The 17,075-nt window shown below is 40.7% G+C and overlaps 1 protein-coding gene across 5 annotated transcripts in view; it reads left to right on the forward strand.

Annotated features, from left to right (window-relative positions):
* Window positions 1-1,089: 1,089 nt before the first annotated feature.
* The window catches only part of KITLG (KIT ligand), an 87,941-nt gene continuing 71,955 nt past the window's right edge, over window positions 1,090-17,075 (forward strand). For all 5 annotated transcript variants that reach the window (XM_073327583.2, XM_073327584.2, XM_073327585.1 and 2 more), the window contains exon 1: window positions 1,090-1,347. In XM_073327583.2, coding sequence (XP_073183684.1) covers window positions 1,333-1,347 — 15 coding nt within the window. In that variant the 5' untranslated portion in view covers window positions 1,090-1,332. The remainder of the gene's footprint in view (window positions 1,348-17,075) is intronic.

A 17,075-nucleotide genomic window follows, 5' to 3' on the forward strand; every position in this document is an offset into this window, starting at 1 on the left:
TAAAATAGAGATAGAAGATGTATGTGGATGGATGCTTGGTGTGGCTAACAACTGAATGATCAGGGAGGTGCCAGCCTAAGAATCCAGTGTCCATCGGCTGAAGAAGGTGTCAAGTGGAAATAACCAGAGGACCCCCGGAGGGCAGACTGGAATCCACCCAACAGCCTCAAGAATGGGAGAACCAAAGAACAAGATAACATCTGGCAGCACAGAGCCATCAGGAATGTGCCATCTGCTGATTGATTCAGCAACAGCATGGTGAAGCAATTCCCATAGACTGGCATAGGAAGAAATTCCTATAAAAATGGACTCTAGAAAGTGAGAACTTTGGGGTCTGATTCTGCAAACCAACTTCCAGGAGCATCAGATGAGCATCTGACAAGGCCCTGCTCCCTCCTCATATCCAGACCACCTGGCCAGTGGCTTGGCATGCGCAACTCTAAGGCTGTTAACTATGATAACAACCTTGCAGAACCTGTATGTGTTTATATGAATGAATCTGAGACTGAATGGAATGTTATAGCTATAACTAACTGCTTACTATGATTCTTTCTGTATTCGCAATAAATGTGGCATTTTGCCTTTTCCTCTTTAATAAGATCCTGCTGCTTTTTATTTTATTGGTATAACAAGCACATCAGGCCAGCACCTAGGTCTGGGAATTAAACCCAACCCCCACTCCCCTTGCCCCATATGCTTGAGTCTCTCTCTTACTTGGCCTGCGCCAGCACCCTGGGGGGGCTTCGGGCGGGCCACAGCTCAGGGGAGGGCAGGACGCAGCCGCAGCCCCCAGCTTTGCTTCCTGAGGTGCTGCTTCCAGAGGCTTGGCACACGCTCCCCAGGGGGCAGCCTGCGAGCCGGCCCAGCTCTCCCCAGGGCACGGACCTGCAGGGTCGGCTGCCCCCAAGGGGAGGTCGGATTTCCCGCCCGTGGTGGGAGCGGGCAAGCCCGGCTTGTTAAACTTCGCTCCCTGTTGGCGCTGCCTCTGCTCCCCGTTCCCGGAGGCTGTGGGAGGAGAGGGAGGGGAAAGGCGTGTCTCGCCCCGGCTCAGCGGCTGCCGCGGCTCTTACTGCGCCTGCTGCCGGAGACACGGCGGCGCTATAAAAGAGCTGGCCCCGCGCCGGCTCCGGCCTCAGTCAGCGGCTCGCCTCACGCCGTGGAGACAGCGAGCAGCGCGGCTTGCGAGCCAAGGGGACGGGGAGAGAGTGGGCGCTCGCTCTGGGCAACCCCAATGCGTGGACTATCCGCCGCTGCACTATGCTGGAGCCACAGTGCCGCTGAAGGGAGACTGCACGCGGCCGGCTGGGCTGGATTGCAGCGCTGTCTTTCCTTATGAAGAAGACACAAGTGAGTACATAGACCCCGCGCACGCCAGGAGGCAGGGAGCGTCCGAGGTGCTGGGGGGGGATGCCGAGCTGAAGGAGGCGCACCGCTCAGTGGGAACTTTTCTACAAATCATCATCATAATCATGTTGCATGCTGGGGACGAATCTGTTCACTGGCCAGATGCACGCAAAGAAAAGCGTTCAAGATGCAGGGGCTAGAGGTGGTTTGGGAGCCAGCTTGCCTTACCTGCCTGTGTAAATGGCTTTAGGTTAGACCAGCTGCTGTCCGGTAAGATCTGCTTCAGGCTCTGGAGTATTAAAGGACGTAGTTTATTAAAGTCTGGGTAATTGGAGAGACTCCTAGCTTCTGACACATGGATTTGGGTGGAACAGAAATGTAAACCCCTTTTCCACCACCTAAGCCTCAGCAGGTTGGCTGCTTCAGTTTCAGCTGTCAGTTTCAGCTAGCATGGGAGGCGGGAGGTTCTGGACGCCTTGCAAGGGCAGATCGGTTCCAACGATTAATAATAACATTGCTATTTTACTGGGGTCGGGGGTTTGAAGAATTCCTTCCTACTAGCATTGTCCCATATACCAAGCAATTTGCGGAAAAGTTCCAAGATAGGTCTGAAGTAAAGATCTAATCATAACAGTTCTCAGAAGTCAGCTGGGAAAATGACCTCAATAAAGAAGTTACATATGGTCACTAGCTTCATTCAAGTAGCTTGTACTATATAGCATGTCAGATACATTTTAGATGGCTATTTGGCATTCTTCCCCTTGCCCTTTCCCACCCCAGTAATAAAGAATTGCTCTGTACATTTGGTGGATTATGTGCCATTATTTCTCCAAATTCTATGTGAGATTACAATTACTGTACTGTTTACATTTTAAAAGGGGATGAGGGAAGGCACGGTTGGTCAGAAGGCAGCAGGAAAATAATCTGATTTAAAAATCACCAGAAACTGTTTGTTAAAGGCAAGAGTTTCGGGCCTGAACCTGCAAGGTGCTGAGTACCCTCAACTCCCACTGACATCAGAGAGAGCCAAGGGTACCTCAGAAGATCCTGCTGTTGGAGAGGGGGAAGGAATAGTGGAACTCATGCCCTACTCTCACTGCTCTCTTTGGGGAGCAGCTGCTACCCTTCTGGTGACTGCTGGTTCCCCCTTCTCCTTTTCTGGAGTCTCCCCACCCACTTTGCTACTCTCTTCTCTCTCGGTGACTGCTGTATACACGTGGTCCCTTTCCCTGATAGATCATTTAGAGTCTTGGTGTACATCTAGGACTAATGGGCTACAGTTAAAATAAAAATTAAAAAATTCTCGTTGAAAAAAATCAGGAAAAATTTCCTACCTGTGATCTACTAAGCGGCTAATAGTCTCCCAAGAGAAGTGGTGGAACAGGAAGCCCCCATCATTTGGAATGTTTAAAACTGGCCCGGAGATGGCTGTAGAAAATATATTGTGTAGGGAACTTCCCTGCAGTAGCTCTAGGTGTCAGCACTAATTAATCTTTTCCATCTTTAATTTCAGTGAAATCTAACCACATGTTTATACTAAAATGATCAACTTTGTAAATTGTCATGTCCAACATTCACTTGAGCTGAATGGTGGTGGCTGACACCTCCAAACTATTGTTTCAAAGCTTGTGAGCAAACAATGCAGCAGTGAACATATTATTCACTAGTGTTGCTTTGCTATAATCTTTGTTTATACTTTCGTTTAAAATGGGTTGGATGCCAGAAGAGAGCCAGCATGTTGTGCTAACCCATACCAGCTTACTTTTAAACTTGTTTATGCGGAAGAGAATGAAATTGTTCAGGAAGTAGTTAAGAATTATGCTAAAGTAACTTACAGTCCTAGTGAAAGGAAATGTTCAACTTTTTAAAATATCAAAACATTTTTCCAAATTCACAAATACAGAGCAAAGCAGGCATAATGGATCCCACCCATTCAGCTAGGAAAAGAAGGAAGGCATAGCATATGGCTTAGCTGCGGGGTTTTCAAATTGTGGTTTAATTTTGTGGAACTGCTTCTGTCACTGCTGTGCAGCAACTTGTCAGCCTTCAAGCAGTTGTGCTCCCCCTCCCCCTAACAAGCCACCAAACCACACAATAATTTGCATCCTGCAGAGCTTTTGTGTGTTCTTTTCTGAATTCAACCTGTTATCTAAGGTGATAGGTTAGCAAACAGACAGGACAAAAGCAAACCAATAATCATCCTGAAGAGATCAAAGCAGAGGGAACTGTAAGCTGAAAGATTTGTTCACTACAAATATCCATTTCTACATACAGAGAAAGAAAACTAATAACAGATACAAAAATGGGATGTTTAACCAAATAGTGGAATTGCATAGAAGTGAGTTAGTGTTGCCTTGTTACTCCTTTTTTACATAAACATCCCTTATGATTGCTGCAGAGAAAAGGAGGGGGATTGGAAGGCTGGGAAGGAAGTTGTTCGCTAGATCTGTGTTAAGAAAGGTCAAGCTGGGCAGGATCAAACTGCCTTGAAAAACTACTTTAATAGGAAAAAAAAAATCTCGGTTTCTTACGTTTAAGATAATGTTATACAAGATAAGGTGTTCAACCATTTCAGATAAGGGGCTAGTTGAGGGATACGACTACAAGTAAAGTGCTGATGGACAGTGGAAAAAAATGTGCTGTTAAAAACTAAACTTGGTACAATAGAACATGATCAAGTTTATCATTTTATTTGCAGCAGTCATATAGTCTGTGACCTGACAAAATTAGAGATATTGCAAAGAATTGGTTCATCAATAATTTAAATGCTGAAACTACTTCTTCAAAAACTCTGCATTTTGGTTAAAAAAAAATCTTTTTTAAACGCACCAACAGCTCCTGGCTATATCAAAAAATGATGATAGTAATTCTCTTTTTAACATATGATTTAACATTTAGGGTCCAATCCTGCAAATTTTTACTATGTGAATAGTCCTATTGAAGTAATCTAATTGAAGGATTACTCTCATGAGAGGATTTGCAGGATTATGCCCTTAGTAATTAAACATTAATACTGGAAGTGAGTCTATATTCTATTGCATACTAATATTAAAACAAACAAAATATCACTTATAGCAAGACAACCTTTTAAATGTGAGGAAATATGGTGAGTAATGATGCTATAATACAGTTTACTAGAATATTTAGTAAATCTCTTGACTTTCTTATTCCTTGTTTAATTAAAGGATAATCTAAATTGGTTCAAATTCATTTAAGAAACAGTACAGAGAGGGATCATCACACAGAGCTAACTAGAAAAACTGGAGCTAGTGATAGTGGCACCATTATTGAAATGACTTAAATGTTTCAGAATTTTGACCTGCAGCATCAGGCTAGACACAACCTCTTGGAGACCTTAGTAGTGGAAAAGAGCTTAAGGCAAAATGAAGCTTTTCACCGTTGAATGGGTGCATTCATTGCCAGTGGTTACATGACCTTCTGGGCTCCGTTCAAGGGACAGTCCTAGCTTTACTACATTCTTTGCCCCTGGAGAGGAAGCCTGTGTATTAGTATGAAGTACAATCAAACTATATAAGAAGGAAGCTGGCAGAAAGCAGAGAAGCAAATTATATATTTCTATCTTGCATAATAGCATGCTAAAAAGCCAAAACAAAAAAAAAGGAAAATATGGATCCAGTGCAAAACAATGCATTGTGAGAGCATTCAGAGGCATTCCCAACAAACAAAGGCTGAACTTCTGCTAAGTCTCTCCTGCCCTGCACAGTTGTTCAAGAGGAGAAAGAGAGCTATACACTGCAGGCCATTTGAGGTCCACACAAGTAAAGTATGGATCTCCACAAGTTCTGCTTGGGAGACAGAACAAGAATGTCTAGGAGCTAGGAGGATGCCATACCATAACCAGTCCTCAAAGAACTGAGCTGCTAGACCAGATAGGGTTCCCTCCCCATCCAGTTTTGATTCTTTCTCTAGAAGACCAGTTTATTTAGTTTGTTGTGAACAATGCACTATGAACACTCTGAAGGAAGGCTGATGAAGAAACATCTGTGGGATGGTCTAAAAGACTGCTGTCTTTTTGGGTGTGCTTTTGGATATTAGTATGATGATTTGCTCTGCCTGCTTGCATTTCATGTCCATGGGTTTGTGTGCCTGTAATCTGTGATCCAGCATAGGGGGCAATTTCTTGTATAATATGAAATTCATGTTGTCCTCTTGTTCAACAAATTAAAATTTAGATGCTAGCTAAAGTTACCGCTGTCCTATCAGTTTGATGTTATGTGGCTTAATGGTACACTGGCTCATGTAATCACTGTATGGTGTGAAAGTTCAGTGTTGGCAAAATGTTCACTTTGGCTTAGAGAGGGCAATGCTAAGTATGTAGCATGTAAACATAGCACCCATTTATTTAAAGCAAAGCATGAAAAACATCCCTCTACGCAATTCCATTTGAGTGGTGTGGGAGCTGACAGATGAAAATGGAAGAGTTTATTCTATATTTGGTCTTTGGTATGCCAAACACCAGATTAGTTAACCTTCCAAATACACTGCAAACCGATCTGTTTTTCCTGGGATTTGGGATGAGGGAGATGGAAGAATATAACATGAATGGAGAGAGGAAGGTTCACTTTTTTGACTTTTATTTGCTGGTAATTATCTGAGCTGCGGCAGTGTATTTAATTGTATTCATGAATTTTTATTTTGTGAGTTTTTAATATATGAACACACATTTAATTAGTAAATAAATTCTTGTATACAGCATATATTGATTGTGGTGGGAGGTTTTAATTATTATTACCAGACATAAGTGTAAATATTATCAGATGTTTATCTGTTTAAGAATGCACATGGAAAACATAATACACTTAGGAGCTGCCAGGAAAAAATAAAATTCTGAGTCAAGTGTTTTAATCAAAAATATTTGACCCAGAATTTTATTCTTCCTGGCACCTCCTAAGTGTTTCCTCACAGTTTCTGGACATGCAAGAACTATAAGATTTGGCTCCTTCTCTCTGACCCCATCTACTTTTCAGAAACTACTTGAGTCTCCTGACATAATTAAAGCAAAGTTCATACTTGGAAATGCATACAGGGGGGAGAGAGGGAGGGATAGCTCAGTGGTTTGAGCATTGGCCTGTTAAACCCAGGGTTGTGAGTTCAATCCTTGAGGGGGCCATTTAGGGATCTGGGCCAAAAATTGGGGATTGGTCCTGCTTTGAGCAGGGGGTTGGACTAGATGACCTCCTGTGGTCCCTTTCAACTCTGATATTCTATGACGAAACTGTGTTGCCAGATCATTCTATCTGCTGAAGTCAAGACTCTGTAGCATAGATCAGGAACATGGTTTTTGTTCTATTGACAGTGCAAGACTGACCATATTTTAACCCTGTTAATGAGCAATCATCACTGTAGTATCTGAGCATTTTACAATCTTTTACTGTATGGATCCTCACAAGGTCCTGTGAGGGATGGAAATACTATTATTATATTACACATGGGAAACTGAGTCACAGAGAGACTAAGGCCCAGAATTGTAAAGGCATTGCAAGGCCTAAGTGACTTAGAGTGTAATCCCATTTTCAGTAGTGACTTAGGCACTTAGGCTCTTAAGTCTCATTGAAAGTCAATTACTTATCTCTAAAATGGGAGCCTAAGTGAATCACACAGGGTATGCAGTGGAGCAGGGAATTAAACCCTTATCTCCTGGATTACAGGCTAGCGCCCCAAACATTGAACCATCTTTCCCCACTATTGAGGAAACTCCTGTAGTTTCTTCAGTATGAAAAAGACCTCTTACTTATTAAGTTAATGTTGCATACACCAGAATAGTTAAAATGTTGTATTTTTTAACTTGATTCAAATTAAGGGCCTGATTTCGCCACCCTTATTCACATCTAGTAGTACTTCACTCCAAGAGTAGTCTCATTGATTTTTAGTAAGATATTGCACATCGTGAGTAAGGGTAGCAGAATCTGTCTCTAATAATTTAGATATGTTAGACCTATGACTTTTTTTTTTTTAATTTGAGAGTTTTCTGTTACAGTTTAATTGAACAGTAATTTAAATGTGTTGCCTAAAGAACATACTGTTTCTTCCAAATATAATTTTAATTGTTTTTAAATTATGTGACCTAACATAGTAACTACCCCAGATATATATTTAATTGAAATGTATATAACTGGTGTTAATGATGGATATCTCTAAAGGTTTGGAAACTTGTAATAGATGCTTATCTAATTATCTGATTAGTTTGTGAATTTTTCTAGCTCCCTTTATTTTACAATCTCACCTCTTGTCTCCAACATTCCTTACTTGTTATATTGCTCTCTTATTAGGAGAATGGACCCAGATCAATACCCAGTGTCCTCTCCAGAAATTATTCTTCCAATTGTGGGCTTATAGATCTCGCTGTTTGTGAAAGTTTGAAGGTCTCTACAACTTATATCCTTATAAAAATTAGGGCTGTCAAGTGATTAAAAAAATTAACTGTGATTAATTGCGCAATTTAAAAAATTAATCTCGAAATTAAAAAAATTAATCACGATTTATCACGCCATTAAACGCACTGTTAAACAATAATAGAATACCATTTATTTAAATATTTTTGAATGTTTTCTACATTTTCAATATATTGATTTCAGTTATAACACGGAATACAAAGTGTACAATGCTCACTTTATGTTTATTTTTTATTACAAATATTTGCACCGTAAAAAACAAAAGAAATAGTATTTTTCAATTCACCTAATACAAGTACTATAGTGCAATCACTTTATCACGAAAGTTGAACTTATAAATGTAGAATTAAGTACAAAAAAATAACGACATTCAAAAATAAAACAATATAAAACTTTAGACCAGTGGTGGGCAACCTGTGGCCCATGGGTCTCATGCGTTTCATCAGGGTAATCCACTGGCGGGCCACGGGACAGTTTCTTTACATTGACCGTCTGCAGTGACCGCGATTCACCATTCCCGGCCAATTGAAGCTGCGGGCGGCCATGTCTGCGGACAGTCAATGTAAACAAACTGCCTCGTGGCCCTCCAGGAGATTACCCTGACTGGCCGTGTGTGGCCAGTGGGCCGCAGATTGCCCACCACTGCTTTAGAGGCTACAAGTCTACTCAGTCCTATTTCTTATTCAGCCAGTTGCTCAGACAAACAAGTTTGTTTACATTTGCAGGAGATAATGCTGCCCACTTCTTGTTTACAATGTCACCTGAAAGTGAGAATGGGTGTTCACATGGCACGGTTGTAGCCGGCGTCGCAAGATATTTACGTGCAAGTTGCGCTAAAGATTCATATGTCCCTTCATGCTTCAACCACCATTCCAGAGGACATGCGTCCATGCCAATTACAGGTTCTGCTCAATAACGATCTAAAGCAGAGCGGACGAACGCATGTTCATTTTCATCATCTGAGTCAGATGCCACCAGCAGAAGGTTGATTTTCTTTTTTGGTGGTTCAGGTTCTGTAGTTTCCACATCAGAGTGTTGCTCTTTTAAGACTTCTGAAAGCATGCTCCAAACCTCATCCCTCTGATATTTTGGAAGGCACTTCAGATTCTTAAATCTTGGGTCGAGTGCTGTAGCTATCTTTAGAAAATCTCACATTGGTGCCTTCTTTGTGTTTTGTCAAATCTGCAGTGAAAGTGCTCTTAAAATGAACATATGCTGAGTCCTTATCTGAGACTACTATAACATGAAATATATGGCAGAATGCGGGTAAAATAGAGCCAGAGCCATACAATTCTCCCTCAAAGAGTTCAGTCACAAATTTAATTAACACTTTTTTTTTTTTTAACGAGCATCATCAGCATGGAAGCATGTCCTCTGGAATGGTGTCCGAAACATGAAGGGACATATGAATGTTGAGCATATCTGGCACATACATACCTTGCAATGCCAGTTACAAAAGTCCCATGCCTGTTCTCACTTTCTGGTGACATTGTAAATAAAAAGTGGGCAGCATTATCTCCCGTAAATGTAAACAAACTTGTTTGTCTTAGCGTTTGGCTGAACGAGAAGCAGGACTGAGTGGACTTGTGGACTCTAAAGTTTTGCATTGTTTTGTTTTTGAGTGCAGTTATGTAACAAAAAATCTACATTTGTAAGTTGCACTTTCAGGATAAAGAGATTGCACTACAGTACTTGTATGAGGTGAACTGAAAAGTACTGTTTCTCTTGTTTATCATTTTTACAGTGCAAATGTTTGTAATAAAAATAATATAAAGTGAGCACTGTACACTTTATATTCTGTGTTGTAATTGAAATCAATATATTTGAAAATGTAGAAAAACGTCTGAATATTTAATACATTTCAATTGGTATTCTGTTGTTTAACAGTGTGATTAAAACTGAAAATATTTTTTTTGAGTTAATCATATGAGTTAACTGTGATTAATTGACAGCCCTAATAAAAAATTCAAAGGGTGTTAGATCACTGCCTTCACGTGAACCATTTTTTGAGATATGAAGAAAGGATCTCCATACCCTTGAATTTTACAATCCTGTGGCTCAGTGAAGAGCCTTTTAAAGTATATGAGATAAGCCTGTCTGACAGAGATTTTCCTGCAATGGGTCATCCCTAAAGAGACTCTCACATGGAGAAACACAAGAAAGCAGGATGCTGGGCCATTATTTATTGCCTGCCTTTACATTACTGTTCAGTAGCAATATCTTTCACTTCTGAAGATGTCATTGTCAAAACTGATACCGATTTTATTTTTGGCATATATTTCAGGTAATCTTTCTTGCTTTTTCACTTACGATTTTTCCAACTATTCTGAATTAAGGAGTGTTTGCTGCATTGGAAAGAAGCGTCGCAACGCTTCTCAGCAGCATTTTGGCGGCGGGGTGTCCTGCGGGCGCACAAAAATGCTCCTGCAGGCACCATAGCACCCATGGGTACCGCATTTGGGACACCTGCATTACGAACTCTACACAAATTGTGTCAAAAACCACTTTGTGACAGTAGTTAAGTACAAATAGGAGGGAATTACACTCGTGTAAAACAGGAATAATGCACTGTTGCATCAGGCCCAGTGTTTCAAACTGTAGGTGCCATGAGTATGGAGATTTCCGTGTGTGTGTGTGTATGTTTGTGACTTGTGCAGAGCTCATTTTTATGTTTAAAATAGGACTAAGATGTCATGATAACTAACACTGACTTTTATGGCCTAACTTTAATGGACTGTGGTAACATTGATAGGTCAGGTTTGGTCTATTTAAATTAATAATGTGCTGCATATCTTCAAAGTAAGTCAACAGGTGAAGAGAGGTGCTTGGAAACTTACAGGAGCTAAAATTGAAACATGTGAATGGTTTATTTTTTCTATGCCTTAAATTCCATTCCCTAGTCACTAATTATAAATTAAAGGATGGTTTGTGTTATGCATTCAGTTATGCCATTATTTAATGCAAGTTTATTCACCAATCCTTTTTAAACAGTTACAGATCTGGATGTCCACTCCCATTTGAACTGAAGTGCAAGCGGACAGATTTTATTTTTTTTTTAAATTCAAGTTTGAGTCATGTGGGATTATAAACAATAGACAACCAATTTAATTTAGAAAACTTGTATAATGCTACTTGGCACTCTCCTCTGGGTAATATCTAAGCTTCCAATACATAATACTGGACAGAATTCCTAGGTTTGGACAATTTTAGAAAGACAAATAGTATCCCTAACCTTCAGAATTGCTACCTATTTCAAATGATTAAATTTGAGTCATATATAGCAGTCCTTTCTCCAGCACAAAAACTGCCAGCACAAATTAGACCCAAATCTAATTGAGTCATAAAAATAGTGTATTCTTGTACATGCATGCTTGGCTCTTTTATGGTCAAGGATATGTGGGCCAAAGCCTGTCTATGCTTTTAAACGGAGCATATTTATATTTGGTTTGGTCCTGTCCTAATCACAATAAAATAACATGTCCCAGGTTTGACTTCTAGCCATTAAAGCTCAGAGGTTTTCAACCTGGCTATACCATGATTAGTCCCAAACATTGTTGACTGGCTGTTTCCAAATTGATATAATGCTGGACACTGAAGCTCCAATCTTGATTCAATTAGCCCATGAAACTCTTGCAGTTGTCTTCAATGAGAGCAGGACTGGGCCCTTCAATCATAGTTAATCTTGTATTTAGCAACTGCTAGCAATTCTCTTCTTTTCCCAGCATATCTTGTCTATTACTAGCTCCTTTTGCTTTTTTCTTTTATAATATCACTAAAATTCCTTCATTCTCTATCCCCATGGTATAAGCCTTTGTCTCAGATTGATCATCTCTCATTCAATTGCTAGAACATTCTTCTTCCTGGCATCTCCCTATCCATTTATACAAAAAAGCCATTACAAAAATTATTTTCCTCTCTTGCTGTTCCTATACTATCACCCCCAGCTTTCTTGAATCCTTTCTCTGGCTTCTACCACATCCAGTACAACTTTCTCATCTTCACTTGCATCTCTGCACCTCTTCTGGCAAATACTCTTTATTATTCTCTTCATTCCTCTCACTTTTAGCTTTATGCCTTTATTTGTGCTGCCTACTATACTTACAGTAGTCTGCCAATGACTTTCTCTCCTTCAAATTCCTCCTTTCAATCCCAATTCCATGAATTGCTCCTATACTGATTTCTTTATCAATGAACTCTCAATATGTACATCAACAGAATTGTTGTCTTTCCTGTGTAAAATTAAGCTCTTCAGGGCAGGAATGACTCCTATGTTTTGTAGAACACTGCACATTACAGAACCATGTGCGTAATAAATAATGTATTATTTAGTGCACTTATATTGTGCTCATTACATAGTATCTGGATGCTATTTCAGTAGCTGACTTATTTCTTATCTTTATTTTTTACATAATACCGCATACTACATTCCAAAGAGTCAATCATTTGCTAATGAAACACAAAAGTCTTCTAAGAGTATTGTATCATCCTGCTGTATGTTATACAGTGAAGCTCAGAGATTCTACAAACGATGGATTCATTTTTTTTTCACACTATGGTTGAATCTACTAGAGTTAATTGCTTATTTTCCCAAGGCTAACTTTTCCTCACCATATTCTTTAAAATCTCTTCTCACAAACTAGCTCTAGTGATGTCTTGGAAACTTACCAGTAGTAATCAGACTGCAGCCTATACTTCTGAACATTTCTGACTATGCACAGGACACATAGGTGAGTAAAAGACAGACACTGGAATGGATTTTAAGTGACAGGCTGCAACTTTATTATCATTAGGTAGGAGCGATATACCCACCCCATCACACATATCAGGCATTTAACTGAGTCCAATTTGGGATTACAGGGCTCCGAATTTATAACTGATAACTCAGAGTAAAACCCTCAGCCTATCCCCAGGATTCAGCTCAATTCAAAGTCCTCTCCTCCTCTCTTCCCCCCCCCCCCCGCTTCAAAGTAGGTAGAGAGAACCAATGGGGGAGCTCAATCTGCAAAGACTTCAGGCCTTTCCTGTAGGCTCCCAGACCGTCAGCAAAAATCCTGCGTCTTATTTACCTCTGGGAGCTGGCCTTTTTAGCCTTTATCCACATTGGACACTGGCTGCAAGTAATGACAAACTATACATTCTTATGTTATCTCTTAATATCAGATTTCTAAATCATATCCTTCCTTACCCCAGCTGCACCTCCACAATGCAGTGAGAAAGGTGAAAACCCACCGGATCGCCAGTAACTTGGTCCAATGGGAAAAAATCCTCTCTGATCCCAAAAAACATGCTTGTCTATAGATCAGATCTGAAGCATCTTGGAAATGCAACTCTCTCCCTACACTACAGGAAGGGAAGGCAGGGCAGCTGAAGAGGCAAGAGGCTTAAGTGGCTTCCCCACCTCCACCACCAATTTAAACTAATCAGTTATCCCCTCTGGTTGGTCGGCCAGTCAGTTGCATAGAAGCTGAGGAGGGGGAGGGAGCATGGCCAGGCTCTGGCATGTGCTCTTCTCCCTTCCCTCTGGAAGCGACTTAACCCCTTTTTTGGTCCAACCAGCAACATGCCCCTGATCCAAAGAGGCTGGGAGGAGGCATTTTCTGGGCATGGGCTCTTCCCTCCACTTCCCTTCTGGAGACCGTGCTTTCTCCATGCAGTCCAAATAAATGTCCTCCCCACTAAAACAGGGTTGGGGGGCGGGATTTTTACAAATGGTCCTGACACGTATGTAAACTTAATCCAATTAATAGCTTACCGATTTATTTCTATTACTGCAGGGATCCAAACACTCCTAACTTGGTATGCCACCATCCAAGAACAATATCCCACCTAAAGCTGAATGCTCTATATGTTTAAAAAGAACAGGAGTACTTGTGGCACCTTAGAGACTAACATTTATTAGAGCATAAGCTTTCGTGGGCTACAGCTCACTTCATCGGATGCATAGAATAGAACATATAGTAAGAAGATAGATAAATATATACACACACACATACAGAGAAGGTGGAAGTTGCCATACAAACTGTAAGAGGCTAATTAATTAAGATGAGCTATTATCAGCAGGAGAAAAAAACTTTTGTAGTGATAATCAAGATGGCCCATGTAGACAGTTGACAAGAAGGTGTGAGGTTACTTAACATGGGGAAATAGATTCAATCCATTCTATGCATCTGATGAAGTGGGCTGTAGCCCACGAAAGCTTATGCTCTAATAAATTTGTTAGTCTCTAAGGTGCCACAAGTACTCCTGTTCTTTTTGTGGATACAGACTAACACGACTGCTACTCTGAAACCTGTCTATATACTTAAATTACTAAACTGTGCTAAGTAAATGTCACAGTGTGAAGCTTCACATCAGCACTGAACAGGTTGACTCACTGTAACCTCTTCTTAACACAAAGGTTTCCAATGCAGCAAGCACTTCTTAATTCAGAATAGTTGGAAAAACCATAAGTTTAGAACCAGGAAAATTATTTTTTCTTATGGCATTTACCATCTTGCAGTTGAGTAAATGCAACTAGAAATTATTTCCTAATGAAAATATCTTAGTAACAGCTTTTGAAATCTTACAGCATGTACATTGAAAAGTGCATTACATTCATATATTCAATGCATCTCAGTAGGTTTGCACCAGCCTTTTATACTACAGCATAGGCTCTCTCTAAGGCTATTCATGGGAGCCAAGGAAACTGCATGTTTTTGCAAGGCACTTGTTCTAAAAAGGCAATTATAGTTGAATTGTGGGAACCAGGGCTCAATAGTCCCATGGTAGGCCACCTTACAACATGGAAAGCTACTGTTAAAACAAGATTTCGAGCCTGGGTTTTACACCAGTGGGTCTGTAACAAGGGTAGGTCAGAGAACTGACTTCAGTACATCTGGTAGCTGTTCTTTCAAGGTGTGATATGAATACATCCGATTAGATGGAAACCTTATAAGAAGTTAGATCAGTATCTCTATTACCTTCTGTATATACAGAACAAGTAAAAAAATTGGTAAAATGTGTCCCTAATGTACTAGAATTATTTAAGTATATCAAGAAAATAGTTAATAAGGAGAAACTGCTGAAAACTAATTTGGATTTTTCAAAAGACTTTGGTAAAGTCCTTCAAAAGAATCTAGTAAGGTAACTAAGTAGTGAAATTATAGAATAGAAGTAGACAAAAGCAATACATTGAGTGTAAATTGGCCATTCTCTTTATACAAGAACAATCTCTTTTAATCCAATAACAAAAGGACATTCAAAGAAAGTGAAAGATAGCAAATTTAAAATAGTTAATACTTTTCTTATTGTTTTGTGGTTTCTGGATAAATGCACCACAAAACCAAAGATATACCTGAGATACATCAATGATATTTTCATCATCTGGACAGACAACATAAACTCCCTCATAGATTTCCATAATAACTTCAACAACCACCACCTATCCATTAAACTCTCTCTGGAACACACTCACACTCGCATGAACTTCCTGGACACCACAATCAGCTTCAGCAATGGAACTCTACAGCCAACTATATACAAGAAATCAATGGAGCACCACACCTATCTTTATAGATCCAGTAACTACCACAAACGCACCAAGAAATCTGTTATCTACAGCCAGGCACTCAGATACCCCAGAATATGCTCCGAAGAGAGAGTCTCAGATATACACCGTAACACTTAAAACCGCTTTCACCGAATAAGGACACTCCACAAGAGAAATAGATTGCATCGTGGAGTGGGACACTCAAATACCTTGAGACAATCTGATTCAATAAAACCCCTTCCAACCGCACACCCCTATGTGTTACCTACTAACCCACACTGAAACCCATAAGGGGTACCATTAAACAACTACAACCTATATTTGATGGGGACCCTATCCTGAAAGAAATCTTTCTTGAACCCCCTCTTCTGGCCTTCAAACAGTCCCACAACCTTTCCAAGCTCATCATCAGAAGCAAGCTCCCCACAGACCAGGACACACCAACTCAAAGAGCCATCAGACCCTGCCAGAACAACAGATGCAAAATCTAAAGACACATCTCCACTGCTGCAATGATTAACACACCCAACAACACATCTTTCGAGATCCGTGGGTCCAACACATGCCTACCACAACACTAAATGCTCCAATAACAACTTTGTGGGTGAAACCAGACAATCACTACACTCTTGAATGAACTCGCACAGGAAAATCAGTCAAAAACACTGTATCACTTGTGGGTGAATATTTTTCACAAAAGGTCAGAAATAGAGTGATCAATCTGTCCTCTTACTCAAAGGAAACCTGCACAACACTTTCAAAAGACAAGCCTGTATGCTCAAATTCATAACTTTGCTAGACACTAAGGCCTTATCTACAACTACACATTTTTTTTGTCTGCAAAAGGCAGCTTTTATGGATAAAACAGTGGAGGGGTACACACTCCAATGCTCCTGCTGCCAACAAAACTCTCCTGCTTTGCCAACAAAATAAAACCATCTTGACGAGGGGTAAAGCAAAGTTAGATCGACAAAGCATCAGTGTAGACACTGCGTTCATTACGTCGCTGTAACTGGGCTACAAGAGTTATCCCACAATTACCCCCCGTGACCACTCGCTCTGCTCACTGTTCTGAACTCCACTGGCCTGCATCCAGCTAGACAGCTACGCATGCACCCCTCCTCTTTCAAAGACCCAGGAACTTTTTGAAACTGCTAAGCTGAGGATGGCAAGTCCCGACAACAAATGCACTCCTGGCTGGACTACGGAAGGAGGAGGAGGTGATCTCCTTGGTCTGTGGGGAGGGGAAGCTGTGGGAGAACTCGGAGGGAATTGCAAAATCAAAACATTAACACGGAATCCTGCTCTCCCAGGCACTAGGAATACAGCAGCAGGCAGGGCAGGCTGCTGCTGGGTGGGTTGGGGTAGGGGAAAGAGACTGGTGCTGTACTGTGCTATGCGGAACCAGGGAGGGAGGTGGGAGCTGATGTCGGGCTGTCCCCCTCTCCCTGCTTGTGTACTGGTCAGCTTCTGCCTCAGGATTGGTTGCTTCCAGCTGCATGCAACAGAGATTTAATTATAGCAGTGGCTTTTTGTCAGAGTAACTTGCATTGACAAAACTCCGATTTGTAGGCCTTGTCTACACTACAGAGACTGAACAGACACTGGATTTACAGCTTATTACAACGAACTGATCTGTAACCCACTATTTCTCCTTTTTGTCCTATGACTACAGGGGTATTAATAAGCCGTTTCACCCGGAATGTTCCCTTAGAATATGTGCTAGCTACTTATGCTCAACTATCTGTTCATTTTTGTATTTAGCTGTGACACTCTTAGTACCTTTCCCA

This window comes from Lepidochelys kempii, chromosome 1 (assembly GCF_965140285.1).
Source record: "Lepidochelys kempii isolate rLepKem1 chromosome 1, rLepKem1.hap1, whole genome shotgun sequence".
Lineage (NCBI taxonomy): Eukaryota > Metazoa > Chordata > Testudines > Cheloniidae > Lepidochelys > Lepidochelys kempii.